General features: G+C 39.3%; 1 protein-coding gene across 1 annotated transcript in view; it reads right to left on the reverse strand.

Annotated features, from left to right (window-relative positions):
* The window catches only part of LOC134820227 (lipoxygenase homology domain-containing protein 1-like), a 42,393-nt gene that overhangs the window by 17,236 nt on the left and 6,271 nt on the right, over positions 1-18,886 (reverse strand). The window contains 25 exon segments of the mRNA XM_063830448.1: positions 30-140; positions 338-523; positions 709-831; positions 1,103-1,223; positions 1,516-1,667; positions 1,840-1,897; positions 2,187-2,335; positions 2,501-2,593; positions 2,719-2,846; positions 3,039-3,153; positions 3,314-3,349; positions 3,352-3,397; positions 3,522-3,600; positions 3,602-3,626; positions 5,870-5,946; positions 13,428-13,609; positions 13,752-13,906; positions 14,980-15,118; positions 15,328-15,501; positions 15,612-15,748; positions 15,893-16,077; positions 16,393-16,534; positions 16,882-17,011; positions 17,156-17,313; positions 17,988-18,077. Of these exon segments, the coding sequence (XP_063686518.1) occupies positions 30-140; positions 338-523; positions 709-831; positions 1,103-1,223; positions 1,516-1,667; positions 1,840-1,897; positions 2,187-2,335; positions 2,501-2,593; positions 2,719-2,846; positions 3,039-3,153; positions 3,314-3,349; positions 3,352-3,397; positions 3,522-3,600; positions 3,602-3,626; positions 5,870-5,946; positions 13,428-13,609; positions 13,752-13,906; positions 14,980-15,118; positions 15,328-15,501; positions 15,612-15,748; positions 15,893-16,077; positions 16,393-16,534; positions 16,882-17,011; positions 17,156-17,313; positions 17,988-18,077 (2,991 nt within the window).

Here is an 18,886-nt window from a genome sequence, read left to right on the forward strand (position 1 = left end):
GTAACACATGGTAACACATGGTATCTTACTTTTCTTGTAGGACTGGTCTGCTTCAACAGCTGGGTAGAGTGTTTTTTCCAAAGTACCGTCACTCTCGTCCTTACCAAACCACTCCTCACACGGGAATGTTCGTTTGACACCTGAGGGGGAGAATGTTAGGAATCTTGGTTACCGCAACAGTGGGCTTTATTAGACTCGAATTATTGCTTCCATATTGTTTTAAAATACGACGATTTTGTCATACTCTTTTCTACAATCAAACTAATCCATCTCTACCACCAATACAATAATTTCGATAAATTCCATGAGTATTATAGTAAGTTAAAGTATGACTCACCAAGAGAGGGTATGTCGACACTGATGCGCTCCAAATACCAATCACTACCCACGCCAGCCCCATCATTCCATACTTTGAGATAATCCACATTCCCAACATCAATACACTCCACGTAGAACAAATCTTTAGCGTCCCTCTCGAACTTGTTGATTGAGTTAGATTTGCAGGATTTTAGATGGATTGCTCCTGTAAAGTAGATAATATATATTAAATATTTATATTTTAATGTAAAACTACTGTGATATAACTATTATTTTATCTTGATCCTGAGTGCTAATTTCAGAACAATGAAACGAAAATGAGATAAGAACAAGATAAAAACATTTCCTTTAAAAAACAAAAGAGTTAGAAATTTCAAAAAGAGGTCTGACCAGAATCTTCAGTAGCCCCAAACAGTTGGAGCATGACATCAGAGTCAGTACCAGCCCCGAACAGATCACCAGTGTAGACTGTCACGTGATATGTGGTGCGCTGTTTAGCAGGAGCAAGCTCGCCTCAGCTGCGTCTGATATCGTCATTCCTTCCGGGAGAATTGCTAATTCACGGGAAATCTGGCCATCATCCTCGTCTGAAGAAATGGGGTAAAGAGAGGGGTTAACTATAACCGAAGAACTAAATGTTTCAGAAAATAAAAGGGACTTAAAATAATGACCTGGAATCTGGATTATAACGATTGATGTATAAAACCCGTAAAAAAGGCTGCTGTTCGCTCCAGTAGCCAAAAACCCACCTCTGAACAAGGAAAGGCCACTCTTGTCGTCGAACCTTCATCTGCACATACCACGTGGGAACAATGCCAGGCAGCACTAGTTCCACTGTCATCCTGTCTTATCTTTACCTTACTTAAGGTACCCAAATCTACTGCTGACAAGTTGAAAACGTCTACCTGTGGAAATAAGTAATAGAAATTGAGAAGAATTGTTATAAAAAGTACATTTTATAGATTATACCTGAGATCTCACGATATTGTATTTGCGTATTATGATTGTCCATACGTATTTTTCAATTGGAAATCTACATCATTCCCAGCTTAAGATAAATTGACTTTACAACTTTATCCATCACCCCTGGTTACCTGGTAACCTGGTAACCTGTTACCTGGTCAACCTGTTACCTGGTTACCTGTACCGGGTTACCTGGTTACCTGGTTACCTGGTTACCTGGCCCCAATTCCATACCTGATTTCTCTCGAACTTGTTGATATTGTCCGACTTTCTAAGGGATCGTTCTCCAGAATCTCCGTTCTCTCCATACAGAGTGACGAATATGTCTGAGTCAGTACCGGCTCCCGTTACATCAGATGTGTGGATCGAAACAGTGTATGTTATCACTTGAAATGAGGAGAGTTAGATTTAGGAGAGGGTCACTGAATACTACTCAAAATGGTACGAAAATGGAGTCCTGTTACAGACTTACAAAATAAAATTTTACCAAAATCATCGTCAATTTTTCTGAATCTCACACTTTACTGTTAAGAAACAACATCCAAGAAAGAGGCTCACCTTCTGCAGAGCTTATAGGCACTCCGTTTTCATCCGTAGCGTTCAGGCTCCTGGACGAGCTCCCTCATCTTCAGAACCTGGCTAACCTTCTTTTACAACTTAAAGTATACTCCTTTACTGAGGCCTTGTCCATCGAGCCTAAACGAGGTAATTAATTAGTTAACTTAATCAAGCATTGTCAGATTTTAATTATGAAGCACCTATTTTCATACATTCGTTATAATTGAGGAGTTAGTCGTTGATGTTACATAAAATTTGATTGGGAATCCAAATTAAATAGATAACTTGTAAGAGTACTGATAATTCCATTTTAGAGAAAGTAATGTTAATCACAAAGTTTATCTCACATTATGAGGTGTAAGTTTCTGGGTGGCCTTGTAGACGACCACCTTCTCCATGTGCCAGCCACTTTGTGCTCCTTTACCGTTGTGGCCCACCCGCAGCTTGTGAACCTCTCCTATGTCCCGACACTCAATCTTAAACGTGTCTGCTTCTCCTTGATAAATATAATAACGTTTTAAACTTTCAAACAAACTTGTCCAAAACCAACTATTATAATGATAACTTTACAGCTTTCTGAAGTCTGAACAGAAGAAAAGTCACCGCAGCTAACTTAAATTTGATTATTCAATTAGGAACAAAATATTTTAAGGGGAAAAACCTCGCTCAAAGTTGTCTGATTTGTTGTCCAGGTTAACTACTGCTCCCTTACCCTCAGAACCATACAGCTGGACGAACACATCTGCGTTAGTTCCTGAAAGTTGATAATCTGGTTAGCTAATATGTGTGTAGTAGTAGTGTGTTGATAATACCTGTAAGTTAGTATTAATCTAGTGATATTGAGCGCTCCAAGATAATACAATGTAATTTTGTCCGAACCTGCGCCAGAGATATCAGATGTTGTAAGTTCGACCTGATAAGGTACTTTAGCAAGGTACTTTGTGGAGTCTTTAACCGGGTAGAGATCCCTCTCAATCTTACCATCTTCCTCGTGCTTTGATAGCCACCTGTCAGGGGTAGATAAATGATAATTTAAGTATTAAAGAGGAAACCACAGTTTATTTACTAGTTTGGTTCAGAGGCCTAATAACTTTACTTTGTAAGGTTTCAGCCGTTCGAACGAAGGAAAATGTGAGGAAAATAGAGAGAAAAAGACCTCGGTGTAAAAATCTCTATATATTTTATATATGGAAGCTTACTTTTCACAAGGAAAGATAAAGATGGTCCCAGCGACCCCGACCTCCACACAATCTAGATACCAGCCACTGCTGATGCCTGACCCGTCGTGTCCTATCGTCATTCTCTCCAACTTACCTGTTTAACGGACCAGAATTTAATAACAACAAACAATTATACAATTAACAATTATACAACAAACAATTATACAATTAACAATCCTTCAACTGACAAGTATGGGTCTTTAATCATATATCTGAAGTTTTTGTTCATCATGAGAACCCGATATTAAACTTACCCAAGTCCTCCCTTTCCAGTTCGAATGTGTCTTTCCAGCTCGCTCAAACTTGTTCTTGGTATGTATAGCTTCTCGTAACTTGATCTAAAATGTTCGACAATGGTAAAAATCCGTATTTGTTTTGATTTAAAGTATAGATACATCCATTATTTTTCGGTATGATGTCTGCCAAGGAAACTCTCAGTTTCATTACGTTTATTCAACCGACCTGGCCAGTATTCCCCTTATCTCCGTATAAACAACAGTATACATCAGAGTCAGTTCCAGCGTTCATCACATCACCTCGTTTTTATCTTTATCTTGTATAGAGTCGCTGGGGTTTTACGACGTTAAAGATAAGAGTGATGAAAATGTAACTTTTTAATGACAATTTTGTTATTGATCATGACAATTATGGTAACGGTGAGTGTATAATCAATACTAATAATTTCAAGATGTGTGTCTGTCTGTCTGTCTGTAAGTGGATAATTTCCGAACGGCTTAATCAAGAAAACAGTAAGAGTTACCGTTCTCTCTCTTCATTTACAGCTCACCTAATTACTGCTTTGTACATAATTAGGTAATTTGGCAGTGGAGTCTATAATTAAGTAGGACTATTGGATACGTTATTACGTGATGGGCGCTCAGAATGAATTTACTCTATTGCGGTCGGTTCAAACCTAGCCGATTATTCTTTTGCACATTTTAACTATTGAACGTTTTATACTTTATGCAATGCAAATGCGATATGAAGTCCCCGGCTTGTAGGCCACGGTTATACTAGTGAATAATAATACTGATGAATGATTTGATAGCAATAAAGAGTGAAAGACAAAATATGAGTTTCGTTAAACCTTTACAATAGAAGTGATAAGGATGGGTGAATGGTGTAAGGTGGGGGGGGGGGGGGGTTGGGTGTTTCTCATAGAGAATGAGATCATTTCGTCGCAGAAGTTCTGAATTATACTAATGTGAATACCAGAAAATACAAATATTTAGTAAGGATAAGTGTGTGAGGAAGTGATCACAACCACAAGCTCAGGTGAATATGATCACCAGCAAACTACGGACCGGTTATATTTTGGCCATACTGAGATTGTGTTTGGCTATGAAATTTATACAACCCATCAGTAATCAATACGTATCATAATTTATCATCATCAATTCAAGGATCGAGCGGTACAGACCACTGGAAGTACAGCTGGAACCAGAAATTTCCTTACCTTTTTCGCAGACACAACCAGTGATTGAATCACATAACCAACACTGTGAACAATAACCATCATAAATGCGACTAATCCATATGTAGGCTTTTTTGAAATTAAACTCAGAGACTTCTGCATAAAATCAAACAATTTTCTCAAGATTAACTGGCATAATAAAGAAAGGTGGTTTTCAAAAGCCGCCACTCAATATCGACGTTACAAAATGTTCTGGAATGAGCTGGTTAGCGTTGTCCAACAAGGTATGTAATAGGATAACTAAGAATCGCTTTGATTTTTAAGCCCATCAGCATCGAGGGATACTATCACGTGCCTTATAGACAATTAGCACCGACTATACCGGAATCACCGGAATTGGACAAAAAGTGGCAAATTGAAGGTGAGAACCTAATCACATGCAATTAGGATAAATCCATACTGGGAGCAATTTCACTGCTCCTTACGGCCGGTTTAAAGCGTGCTGATCCCAACCCCAAGTTTAGAAGCGTGGCTGATCCACACCCGTTTAAAGCGTGCTGATTCCCAACCCCGTTTAAAGCGTGCGAAAGCCCCAACCCCCGTGGAAAGCGTGCTGATCCCAACCCCCGTTAAAGCGGGCTGATCCCCTACCCCCCGGTTTATAGCGGCTGATCCATCCCCGGTTGAAAGCGTGCTGATCCCAACCCCCGGTTGTATAGCGGGCGAATCCCTAACCCCCGGTTGAATTGCGGGCGGGATCCCAATCCCCCGGTTTAATAGCGTGCCTTGATCCCAACCCCCCCGGTTTAAAATGCGTCTGATCCCAACCCCCTGTTGAAAGCGTCGATCCCAACCCCCATTGTAAACTGATCCCAACCCCCGGTTTAAAGCGTGCTGATCCCAACCCCCCGGTTTAAAGCGTGCTGATCCCAACCCCCGGTTTAAAGCGTGCTGATCCCAACCCCCGGTTTAAAGCGTGCTGATCCCAACCCCCCGGTTTAAAGCGTGCTGATCCCAACCCCCTATCTGTATCCAGCAGTAAATACGGAAACAGGGCCAAGCTGAAGAACACTAGAGGTTGAAGCTTAGGTTCGTGTGAGATTGTGATGACAAGGGGAAAAATAAGTGAACGATTATTTTAAATGTCAGATTTTAGATGGAGTCAAATCTTTAACACTTTTTTGAGAACCGTTCTCTGTTATCTGTACATTTTCTATGCGATACTTTATCCGATTGTATAATGTATATTTTATTCATGATCAATTTCCATGGTGAAGAATGACATGTTGAACTGGATTCCTGAATTCCGATCGATCCTTGAATTTAATTGCATATCATAATAATATCATGAATGGAGTTAACGACTCATAAAGTCATAACAGTTGGATTATCTTACTTCTCAGAAGGGCAGCCTCACTGTCCGCAAACACCTCTCTGATCACCGCTCCATCGTCCTCATCGTCCGCTAACCACCTGTTGAAATATAAGATTGTGAAATCACATCCTACATCCTACATCCTACATCCTACATCCTACATCCTACATCCTACATCCTACATCCTACATCCTACATCCTACATCCTACATCCTACATCCTACATCCTACATCCTACATCCTACATCCTACATCCTACATCCTACATCCTACATCCTACATCAGACTATGAAACAAGGTGGTTTAATTTAATGATAAATAATGGTGACTAATTGAGTGATTTGCATAGATCGAGGATACCGCAGATCAAGGACACCGCAGCTTATGAGTTTGGGTGTAATTTAGGGCGACGGACGGTCGACCGGAATTATTCTACAAAATACCGCCACCAGTTTAGCAATAAAAGGATCTTCTGTTATATGTATTTGTTAAATTTTAAATGCAACTAGTTAATGGAGAGCATATTTTAAGATTGGACATTGGAATTTGCAACATATTTTGACTGATCTTATTTAACAGAATATATCCCCCCTCCCCCCCCCAAACTCGAGACACATACTGAGGAGTGTGTCCGATGTATTCAGGGTAGTATCTGTAGAGAACATCGTGAACAATCCTAACCACCAGCTTTGGAACGAACAGCACCACGCTCATCATCAGGATCAGCATCTCCGCCAGTCTACTCCACGAAGTCATGATCCTCAAACACAAGGAAACATTTTATTAGGTCAGTCCGACGAGGCGGGATGAACGTTGGGGCCTCGAGAGAAGGTCTTCATCATGGTGTAGTCAATGGTGTAGTCATGATGCTGAGATACAGGCACCGTGAATTTAAAGATACAGATAATTAAGTGTAACGATGAAAGAAAAACCGCATAATATAGAGCAAATCAAACGAACTATGTAGCTTGTATTGGAAGAAATTTGTGAAATAGGCTGGCATTGACAGTTAAAACTAAAAAAAACAGTTGACAGTTAAAAGAAAGTGATACAGTGTATCATACACTGGAAAAGAAGAAGGTATGTAGTTGAACAATAGGTATAATGCGCGTGCCACAGTCTTCTTGGCACCATTTCACTGAAACTCTGGTTGTTTTGCGAAATTTGTAGCTCGAGTTATATTTCAAAATGTGTGCGAGTAGGCGTGTTTCTGACTTGTCCTATATTATTGCGTTTATCAAATACACGGATATTTGTAAACAATCCATACTTTATCGTGTGGAAAAGTTATTTGTACATGGATTCCAGAAGTTTCCGTGGTCGCATCATTTCAATAGAATTTATCATGAGCGTTTCAGTAAAATAACGCCATTTTTTTCGGACACTTTTTTTATTCAAGGCGGTTTTTAAAAGGCGATATCTCAGGAATCCAATATTTTTGAGAATTATGCTTGTGTGTTCTGAGATCAGCATGGCTACATCTAACTAATGATACCAAAAATTTGTAAATCCGAGAAACTAATAATATTTCGATGACGACCTACTAATTCGTATGAATCACGAAAGAGATACTGCAGTCCGACAAAATATTTACTTTTCGGAAATTTAGAAGCCCAAAAACACCACGGTGAAACCGGGCCTCTCGGGGGAAATGAAAAGTACAGAGTATAAAAAAAGGCTCGGTATTATGGAGAGGTTCATATGATCCGGTTGTGAAGCATCAGATTATCATAGTTATAGACTCTCAAATAACATTGTATTGTGTTTGTATATTAGAGCTTTAGCCACAGGTAGGTTGGTCTGCACGGAGCCCCACAGTTTCAATTCCTTGTTTAACTAGCCGTACAGCAAGGATATCCACTGTGCTCACCAGGTTAGGCACATAACCAACACTACCCTGCTAAAGTTAGCTATATACTATGGTTTTCTCGAAAGTATTTCCTTGTATTTGACTTTCGTCAAGAAAGTACTCTTACTTTCGGTTCAGATGTTATATAAGCTAGCCTTTATGTGGTCCGCAGGGCGGAGGAACCGCCACACACTTCTCACCCAGCTACGAATACAATGTATTGTGTTAAGCGTCTCATATATCCCATTAGTGGCCCTTATATGCACGTATTGTGTCGTGTTGTGATGGAATACAGCTCGATACCCACCAAATGCGATAATGTACATTTCTTTGCTTCTTGCACAAAACGAGATAATCAACTAAAAGTTTGAGAGAAAAGAAGAGGTCCGATATATCGAGGTATATCGAGGTTTGACTGTGTTTGGGCTGAAATCGAGAGCTCGAAAGTCGAAAGTTTCTAATGTGTATTGTGTACCCACCTCGGAACTGGCAGAACACCATTACATTAGCTGTAGCAATCAGCACAAACAGATAAAAGGTTATATAATTATTTCTGAATGGACTGACATTGACATTGAAGACAAAAAAACCTGTAGAATCAAATACTTAGACCATAAGTAAAAGCTGTTTTTAGTTTTAATCTGATATCTAAGAGCTATAATTGTATCTATCAATAACAATTGAAATTGTGCGGTAAATGGTTGAAGTAAGAGGGTATGTGATAAAGATTATTTACCTGCTGAAGTAGGAGGAAAGTAAGGATAGAAATTAGAAGTGTAAATGTGCAAATAAAGAGTAAACTAGGAAACCTGTAGAAATCTGTAACTAGAGGGCAAGACAACTAAACTAAACTATAGGCCATGTGTCCCACGAATGGCAGCTAGAGAAGTCCTTTATGACCCCTGTCTGTAATAAGGTAATACTAATAGCTGTTCAGGGTCGCTTATTTTGTTAACTACGGTTGGTAAATTTAACGATGGCGAGGATCCCGTAGTACTTGGAAAAATACAAGCTTTCTAAATATGAACTTATAAAATAAAATGTCAAAGGGATTGAAGAACGTCAGTACATTGTGTCAACTAGTCAAGTAACAATTTATAAAAGATCGGGATAAAGAAAATTACACTTTTCTTTTAATAAAAAATAGTGATATATACTGCAGAAAACTGTAAAAAGTGAAATAAAAAGTTGGGCAGATGTCAGAAGAACAGGACAATCAGCTTACAGCAAAAACTGTGAAAGAAGCCGTGAGATCAGTAAATGAGGAAGAAGAAAGATATAAGGCGTTAATGAGACGAAAGAAGGGGAGTGAGAGGACGTGTAAAACGTTGACATTCTCCTGGCCTTTATCAGTTCAGATTTGCTGAGGCCGGCTGTGACATTCCTGACCCGCTGGAGGTATGCAGGATTGGGAAGAAAGATCCTGAGAAAACGCGACCAATCAAAGTTTAGTTCGAAAGCTTTAGCGATGTGGACATTATACTAAGGAACGCACACAAACTTAAAACAAATGTAGATTTTAAGTCAGTTAATTATCTTGCACAGTTAATTACGTGCCGATACTGTGTAGTTTGTTTTACATAGTATGTATTTAGTGTAAGTTGTGGCTGATGATTTCTATAAACCGTTTTCAACAAGTTTTTTACGATGCAAGATTTTGTGTGGGGATTTAGGTAGAAGAAAGAACTGTGGCTCATATTTTATTATATTTAGGTCAAGGCATAATACTATATTTAGGTCAGCCATGATCCGTTAAGCTCGCAGGACTGAAAATCCTTGCAAAGCGGGTCTGGCTTAATTAGTAAGTAGGTGCAGGTCGTTTAATTTCTAGGGATAGCAACTTTATTTTGTTTAAAATAAATTGTGTATACTGCTCAAAAGCCCCTATGGGTGGCTTTCGGGTCTTTCAATCAATCAAATATTGGACGATCTCGAGCGATCAAGATGGTTCAGAGTTTTACAGCAACCGACTCATATCATCGTCTTATCATGTATTGTAACAAAATACTGTAATAATTGGCAAAAAAAACTCTTAGCATAAACAATTGGTCTAAATTAAGAACTAAAATTAATCATATCAGATGACTGATAAATATTAATGCATTTTCTTGCCTAGAAGTAGAATATAAGGCAGACTACTCAATAGACACTTTATATCTATGCGTATTATTATATACAAGTATACAGACAATTCAAATTTGTGAAGTTCAACAAGAACGAAATTAGAGGAAGGAGATATGGAAATGCGAATATGAAACTGGCAACAGGTGTATACTGTATCATGTAGCAGTTTGTAGTGCTGCCAGATCTTAATTCCTTTTTATGTTACACTTACAGAGTTTCATATTCACAGGAAGTGATCATGTAACCCAGTTACCGGGCCAATATATGGGGTGGCCCCCACTCATCGCAGCCCGCTAGTTTTACTGCCTTTTAATATTAGCACATTGGAGGACATATTTCACTGTTCATTGGTGGAAGATTGAATTAATCTGGTTACTGGTGGAAAGGTGAGTCATGTTTTTGTTCTGGCACGTGACAGCGAATACCCAATCAGCTCCCATTAGTGACCAATTACAAGGGTCAAAGCAGATATAAATTATGATATCTTTTTGACCGACCAAACAGTTGAATTATTAGGATTACTTTCTCCCACCATATGTGAAGGTCACTGCTCCCTTTCAGCTTTTTAAAGTGAAAATTACTCTGGTCTCTAATATTATGCAATCGCAAAAGTCACTGGTCACCACAGCAACAGAAAAAATAGTGTGTACCTCAAGGAGAAATAATAAGGTTAATCATAAATCAATCAGAAATGAACAAATTAAACGCAAACCAAAATGGTGAAACAAAATGGCGAGACGAGTCGAGTGGGAAAATATTGAAAAGAACACACAGAAACCTCGAAATAGTGACCAGAATATTACTCTCATAAAAGCTGAGTAAGACGGGAGGTGACCGCTCTGTGATAGTGGTTGCTAAAATAGCGATCAGAATATTACTCTGATAAAAGCTGAGTAAGACAGGGGGTGACCGCTCTGTGATAGTGGTTGCTAAAAGGAGAAAGCAGAGCAATCTGTTAATCTTGTAATTTCCCATGGCAACTAATCTACTTCCTAAACTAAAATCAGCTCAGGATGTGTCACAGTATAACCGGAGGGCACTACAAATCATGATATCAGTTTCATGTGTGCTTACTACTCAACAGAATAGTCTCGAGAGTAAAATTACAATCTCTGCTGGCTAAATACAGAATTTTGAAGTTGAAAGTTTAGTAAATAGTACATTATGCAATTAAATATGCTTACAATTGGCAAGAACAAACTCAAGGTTTATTTCAATTTTATCATGTTATCTAGTATCAACTATCAGCTAACATAAATATCAAAATCCACTACAAATTTAGGCTTAAAGTTTTAAAATTAGTCAGGAGAAAAGTGTCATTCCGTTGGATTTGAAGGGTAATAAGAATTTATCAACGGAATATGGTAGCTATAGGACCCCTACGAACATAATTAGACTTGTCGCCAATTTTGTATCTCACGGCAATGGGCAACGCCACTCTTCCCCACTTTTTACCACCGTCTAGTACCACCTTTCTAGTTTGCCAAATATTTTTAGTTGTGAACGTTGTAGAAGGTTGCAAATTAATCGAAGATGTTTATCTTATCAAGGAGAAAACTTTTGTTAGAAAAATTTTTACGTTGGGACAATCAGCTGATTGGATAATTTTTTATTGGCTCAAAATGATCGAAATCGTTTGAAACACGCAAACATGTAGTTTTTAGAAAAACTTCGAACATTTTTTACTTTACAATTTTTTTCGAAAATTCGAAAATATTTTTTCCCGCCAAAAGTGATCGAATTGCATGAAACGTGGAGAAAAGTGCTTTGCAGAAAAACTTCGAAATTTTTTTGCCTGGCATATTTTAGTAATTAGGAATAACTAAGCGGAAAGGGCTGAACCTGAAAAAGGTAAACCACACAATATTAGAGTTTCATAGAGTTTCATCTTTTTAGGTCTTAACCAGCCTTAGCTTCCCAGTTCCCTGTTTTCATCAGTACCTCATGTAGCTACGTTCTGCTACCTCCATGCCAGCACCACCCAGCTACCACAAGTTCATTCTAAGTCTAGCTATTTCTAGCAACCTCTGAACTCTGAATGCTACCTCCTGCTCTATCCCGACCCTGACAATGACATAATATGGGGGTGATTTGAGGTATCTTGCATAGCAAACGAAGCGGCATGCGCATTCGCGATACAAAAAAGCCACAGTGGATGTTGGAAGGTATATATTTTACACTTGCGAGAGTGACAAAAAGTGCACAGTTCAGAGAAACCCCGGTGGGAAATCACATTTCTTGCACAACTGGGTCTAATTATAGAGGCAAAGAAGAGGCCCGGTTACCGGTACATTCAGGTACCCGGTATAGATTGGTAAGATTGACGGTATAGAGAGGTTTTAATCATTTAAATCAATAAAATGATAGTACAGCAGGTAAAATCGGTTCGATCTTAAATGGTCCTTTTAGTTTTGTGCTGTTTCTTCATGTGGAATTTGATAAGGCTGTACTGTAATTAATTATGAAACTGTAATATTGTGTGGTTTACCTTTTTCAGGTTCAGCCCTTTCCGCTTAGTTATTCCTAATTACTAAAATATGCCAAGCGAAGTTTTTCTGCAAAGCATTTTTCTCCATTTTTTTTTGTTGGTAATTAGCTTTAAATTGGTAACTATCCAATTAGCTGATTGTCCAACGTACAAATTTTTTAACAAAACGTTTTTCTCCTTGATAAGATAAACATCCTCGATTAATTTGCAACCTTCTACGACAGAAAGGTGGTAAGAAGGTGGTAAAAAGTGGGAATAAGTGAGATACAAAATTGAGATACAAAATTGGCGACAAGTCTAATTATTTTCGTAGGGGTCCTAACTACCATATTCCGTTGATAAATCCTTATTACCCTTCAAATCCAGCGGAACCCTTAAATCGATCACTTTTCCCCTGACTAAATTATTCAATTATTAGAGTAAGATTTATGGAATTGCAATAAACGATGCATAGTGTAAAAGTAAATTTAATAAATGAGTTATTGTTAAGAAGCTACATCAAACCTGGGGGAAGGGGGTGTAATTTCTACATAATATTATTAAGTAGCTTACAGAGGTGGAGGGGGTATGAAATGATCAAAATATGGCCTACGTAATTATATGTGAGCGATCACGAATAGTCCTTCTAGACAAATCAAATAACTGACTTATATGGCACGAAATTATTAATTATGGAAAATAAAACACCTCATTTCTAAGACATCACAAAGTAGGTATTAATAGCTACCATGATTCCATAAACCATCTTATCCATTTATTGTGCTGAGAAAGACGAAAAACTATAGTTTTAAACTAATTACAACACTACAAATCTATAGCATTAATAGTATATAAAAACTATAGTATTACCAAAGCCTCGGTACTCATAATATAACCGACAAAACTGACGTATTTACAGTAGACTGCGAAAATTACTGATCTTAACCGGTCACTATCTCTCTATCCATGGGTTATAAACTCGTTATGGCAATTGGCACACTAGCTTACATAATATAATTCACACACAATTATATTCCCATTAAAGCATTAAGTTGACAATCCCCAGGAATAAGTTAGACAGCTAAAAAAGCAGGAGCTACAGAATAGACCGGAATGTAATGATGGCATTAATTCCTAACCTGTTTACTAGGAAAGTCAGGGCCCCTCCACCCTGAACTTCGGCTCCAGTGACTGTTATACTCTCACAAAACCACCCTGGGGATGCTCCCTCGTTGTTGTGTCCCAGCCTGATCTTCGGAGCTCTCCTAATGATACGGCTGATATCGTGAACTCGTTCGTCTGAAGTAGTTAGTTTCACTTTCTCTTTCATTCGAGGTATCACTTTCGCTTTCAACAAGACTAGATCTCAAAACATTATTAAAGTGTAAATGTAAAGTAAACTCCTCTCCTGACTAAAATACGTTATATACGAAAATACGTGTTGTAAAACAAGATTAACTCACGTCTCCTCTCTCGAACTTGTTGATACCAGTAGTAGACTTCCTCAACCACCTATCCCCCGTGTCCCCCCTCTCTCCTGCTACACACAAATACACGTCTGCATCAGTTCCAGCACCTGCTTTTTTACCTGTTGTCACTGCAACAGTGTACTGTACCACTGTGGGGGATAGTTTTAGTTACTTCAAGCTAATTTCATTTAATTTCATTCCGATTTTGTTTTTTTCATTTAAATTCATTTCAAATTTGTTTTAGGCGTGTTCTTCGGTCACTTAAAATTGTTCTTGATTCCTAGATGATTTTTTTGCAGGCTTTGGGAATACTCAATTTGGTACATAAACTTTAAAAGATAACAAATAAAACATCTGTTGGTCGAATTTTATATCTAATTGGAACTTAAACAGAAACTTAAAACCGGTCTTCTGTTCTGACTCAGCAGTTGAACGCAGTTGCAATCCAATGCACGTCACAATGGTTTTCTATCATTTCACTTGGCACTGCGTCCTCCACTGTGATTACCCAAAACGTGTCCTTGAACACAAGCCGTAAAGAAAAGTAACAACTGGTGGTGTCACAAACCCGCATTCCGCAATATTGATCCGTCTCAATGCTGCCCGGCCGGCACCCGTACCGTAGCTGATCCAATTCCATTGTTTTCCAGCGCTATGTTTTGCGACACCAGAGCAGGTTAAAGCACAGGGAGGCGGACCATTTTCACCAGATGGAACACTCAAGATCTTCAATTCACTAGCAAGGGAGGGCGTAACTAGCATCACAGTCATCAGACAGCCGAGCACCTTCATCTTGAAAAGAGTTGAAGAACAGAACGAAAACCAACCTCTTCTTAGATGTGTTGTGGTTGAAATGGTGACAAGTTTAACCTTTTATCAATTGTTTGTAGAGACTTTGACAGTTATGGAATGTCACATTGACAGATCGCCCAAGTTTAGTTGATCGATTTTATTGTTTAGAACAGCTCTGACATGTTAAATGACAAGTCTTGTGCCAGCTGCTATCCATATGGGTGGTATAAGCACCTTATTTCATTATTGTGATTGTAATGGAAACATGGCTACCGTATTCTCATAGAATAAAGGTTCGAAACATTTAAGGAGATTTACATGGAAGCAGCTGTTATCTTTTAGATAACTCAAAGAGTTATCTAAAAACCCCCAAAAGTACCTAACCAGGTAAGGGTGTGGGGTATTACCCCCTCCCCAAATATGTACTTACCAGGTAAGGGTGTGGGGTATTGCCCTCCGCTCACTGCCGGAAGTTCTCTTACAGTCTCGTTATCATCTTCACCCCTGTCCAGCCATCGTCCACATCTAAAGAGGGCCTTCCTCCCCGACTCTGGTTCGTACACTTGGACCTGAAATGGAATTTTTTGATATATTGTAGGTTTTAAAGATTTCTAATATTAGGACGGTCCTTAAACTGATGCACTAAAAATCCTAGGTATACGCACTGTAGTCCGATAAGTACTAATGTTCAACAAGCCTTGGATCTCGACTAAAACAAGCACATCCTATAAGTGATACCCTAAAATCTACCTCCTGATTTCTCCTCCACCATCCTCACCTTATCCAGATGCCACCCAGCAGCAGGACTGGAATCATCGTGCCATATCCTGATCTTGTAGAGAGCCCCCACAACAGGAGCACTGACTGTCAACTTGTCCAGAGATCCCCTCTCGAAGTTGTTGGATTTGTTGTCGAGTGATATAACGTCGGTCTGCCCTGTTTCTCCGTACATCTGAGGGACAAGGGTTTTAAGTGGAAATTCTTTAAAACTTTTCTGAGTAAAAATCTACATTTCATTTCAATATTCGCTTACTGTAAGCAATTATTACTTCACTGATTTACCTGTAAGGATACATTGCTGTCAGTCCCAGCAGCTCGTATATCACTGGTCCAAATCCACACCTCGTAGGTGGACTGTTTGGCTTGTTCTCTTCTAGCGGACAGTAGTTCACTCAACTCACGTTCTATCAAGCCGTCACCTAGAGTTGTTGCAACTTGTTACTTCATAATAAGAGTGTTTATAAATCAGCTGAATAAACGTTCAATAAATCGAGTGAGCTGTTACAAATCATCTGAAAATCCAACTTATGTTAAAATCAGGCAGTATAAGTAGCACCCCAAACCTTCGCTTTTAGCGAGCCACTTGTCACAGAGAAAGGTCTGACAAAGCCCCGCAGAAGGACACTCCACAGTGACCTTACTCAATTTCCAGCCTGCAGCAGAACCAGAGTCATCGTGTCCTATTACTATACGGTCTAGAGGGGTGAGGGGTGCTGCCTGAATCTCGAATTCGTCCTGTCTCCCACGCCTGGAAGGAGAGGATCAGGGGGTTTATTTGTGAAAACTCTAGAAAACTCTAGAAAATATTTGTTACACCATGTTATATACTTGCTTTCATTCAGCATAATACATTTCTTATGCTCATCATCTATTTATACCATCTATTTATGCTTATCTAACATGATAATCCCCTTTTTAAACTAAAAGCATGGCTAATCTAGACCTTTCTTGTTTTCCGTTGAACAAATCATACGATTAACATTTAACGATTTAGCCTGAACAGCTGGTGCCTAGTTTAGAATTATCTGTAACTGTATGTGAGATGATTTGAACATAAACTAACTTGAAAGCATTCAAAGTATCCCTTCTCAGGACGATCTTGCCACTGCTACTGTCGTCTGTGCTGTACATTATCAAGTGCACGTTCGCATCGGTACCTGCTCCTCTTTCGTTACAGGTGTAGGTGGTTACGATGTAGTTAACCCCTGATAATATCGAGCGGTTTTTTAATATTTTCCATACTTCTTTTTTGACAAGCAATGTTAAATGACAGTTGGCGTTGCTTGATCAACTTTAATGGAATGCAGCCAATGCGTGCTGGGACCCATGCGTTGCGCGGCTCAACTTAAATACACTAGCTGCCGAATTAGAGCATTGCACCATTAAAATGTTTTCGCGCGCTCTAATACATATCTTAATAAAATTTAAAATTATTTGCCAAATTATAACATGCGGATGAAACCTCGAATATTTGCTATTATTAGAGTTATTAGCACAGTCCGATAATGGCTATTATAATGACTACAGAGTATCGAAAAACTAAAATCTGTACCTTGTCCAGAAGGCTCATCAGCAGCTTCACCAGTCCACAGTTCGACTTGTATTTTGCCATCCCCCTCATCCTCTGCCAGCCACCGGTTGCAAGGAAAAACGTACGTTTCTTTGCCATCGTTCACAGATACCTAAGGGAAAGATTGTAAGTAGGTTTCCATAACATGGCCACTTTGTCTTTCTTTGATTTGCGATTGAATCAGAAATAATAATTATATTTATTTGAAATGTTATGCTCTACAAATACGCTGCAAAGTATTTTAGTTGATACTCACATTACAGCAGTACCAAGCAGGACTAGGCCCAGAGTTATCATGGCGGATCACAGCACGCTTCAAAACACCCAAATTAGGAACCTCTAGTGGGAACACATCCGTCTTGGCTCGCTCGAAGTTGTTGCGCGCATTATCCAGCCGCTTTTCTACTGTTTCACCTGGTTAAAGGAGAATTTCTTTACTGTTATCTGGTTAGAAGGTTCAAATAATCCATTGACTTACAAATGAGATGGATGTACTGACACTGATCCTGAGCAATGAGCATAAAGATTAAATATTTATCATCCAACTATTCACTGTGCAACTTTTTAAGGTATAAATGAGGAGATGTTTTCGTTATAAGATAGCACTGTACGCGTAATGTCAGGTTATGAAATATGTACTCGCATTTACATAATTTTACCTTATATACTCTAATATGTTTTTACTCTCGCGTTGATCACACTACTTTATTACCAGTGCAGTCTCTGTAAATCATTACGAGCCCCAGACTACAATACGAAAAGCTATCCCACATCAAATCAACAGTCAACGTGGAATGGCCTGGAATGCGCATGAAAAAGAAGTCACGTGACTTTTCTCTGAGCGGCAACTGGTCCTTCAATTTAAATCTCTCATAAATCATAAAATACTGCTTGATTAAAGGGACAGTATTCCGTGCACAAACTGCAACAGTATTGACACAAACAAAGGTCAATATAAATAGCAGGAACGAAATGGTACAAGGCGAAATAAAAAGTAGGGGACTAAAATAAAGGATTGTTTGTGCCATGGTTGGTGACAAGTAGGGTACTAAAATAAAGGATTGTTTGTGCCATGGTTGGTGACTCACCTAACTCTCCGAACATCTGTAAGTAGACATCTGCGTCAGTACCTGCACCCAACTTGTCGCCCGTAACCACCGTCACTATATACTTCACACCTGCAAATTGTGTTCAATCTATAAAACTATCCCGGGGGTCCCTACTTTTCTTCCCTAATGTCTAACCTTATTGGTCGGGCTTCTTGGATACGACTGTGAAAATATTACAACCTGGGTTAAATTTACCACCAAGAAACTGATCAATAATTTGTTCTAAATTCAAGCTGGACGAACTTACAAGCGCTAGCCCCAGTAGGGTCAGTGGACGCAGCAATATCCCTGACAACCTATTTAACTTACAAGCGCTAGCCCCAGTAGGGTCAGTGGACGCAGCAATATCCCTGACAACCTGTTTAACTTACAAGCGCTAGCCCCAGTAGGGTCAGTGGAGGCTACAATATCCCTGACAACCTGTTTAACTTACAAGCGCTAGCCCCAGTCGGGTCAGTGGAGGCAGCAATATCCCTGACAACCTGTTTAACTTACAAGCGCTAGCCCCAGTAGGGTCAGTGGACGCAGCAATATCCCTGACAACCTGTTTAACTTACAAGCGCTAGCCCCAGTAGGGTCAGTGGACGCAGCAATATCCCTGACAACCTGTTTAACTTACAAGCGCTAGCCCCAGTAGGGTCAGTGGACGCAGCAATATCCCTGACAACCTGTTTAACTTACAAGCGCTAGCCCCAGTAGGGTCAGTGGACGCAGCAATATCCCTGACAACCTGTTTAACTTACAAGCGCCAGCCCCAGTAGGGTCAGTGGACGCAGCAATATCCCTGACAACCTGTTTAACTTACAAGCGCTAGCTCCAGTAGGGTCAGTGGACGCAGCAATATCCCTGACAACCTGTTTAACTTACAAGCGCTAGCC

This window comes from Bolinopsis microptera, chromosome 8, assembly GCF_026151205.1.
Source record: "Bolinopsis microptera isolate Bmic1 chromosome 8, MBARI_Bmic_1.0, whole genome shotgun sequence".
Classification (NCBI taxonomy): domain Eukaryota; kingdom Metazoa; phylum Ctenophora; class Tentaculata; order Lobata; family Bolinopsidae; genus Bolinopsis; species Bolinopsis microptera.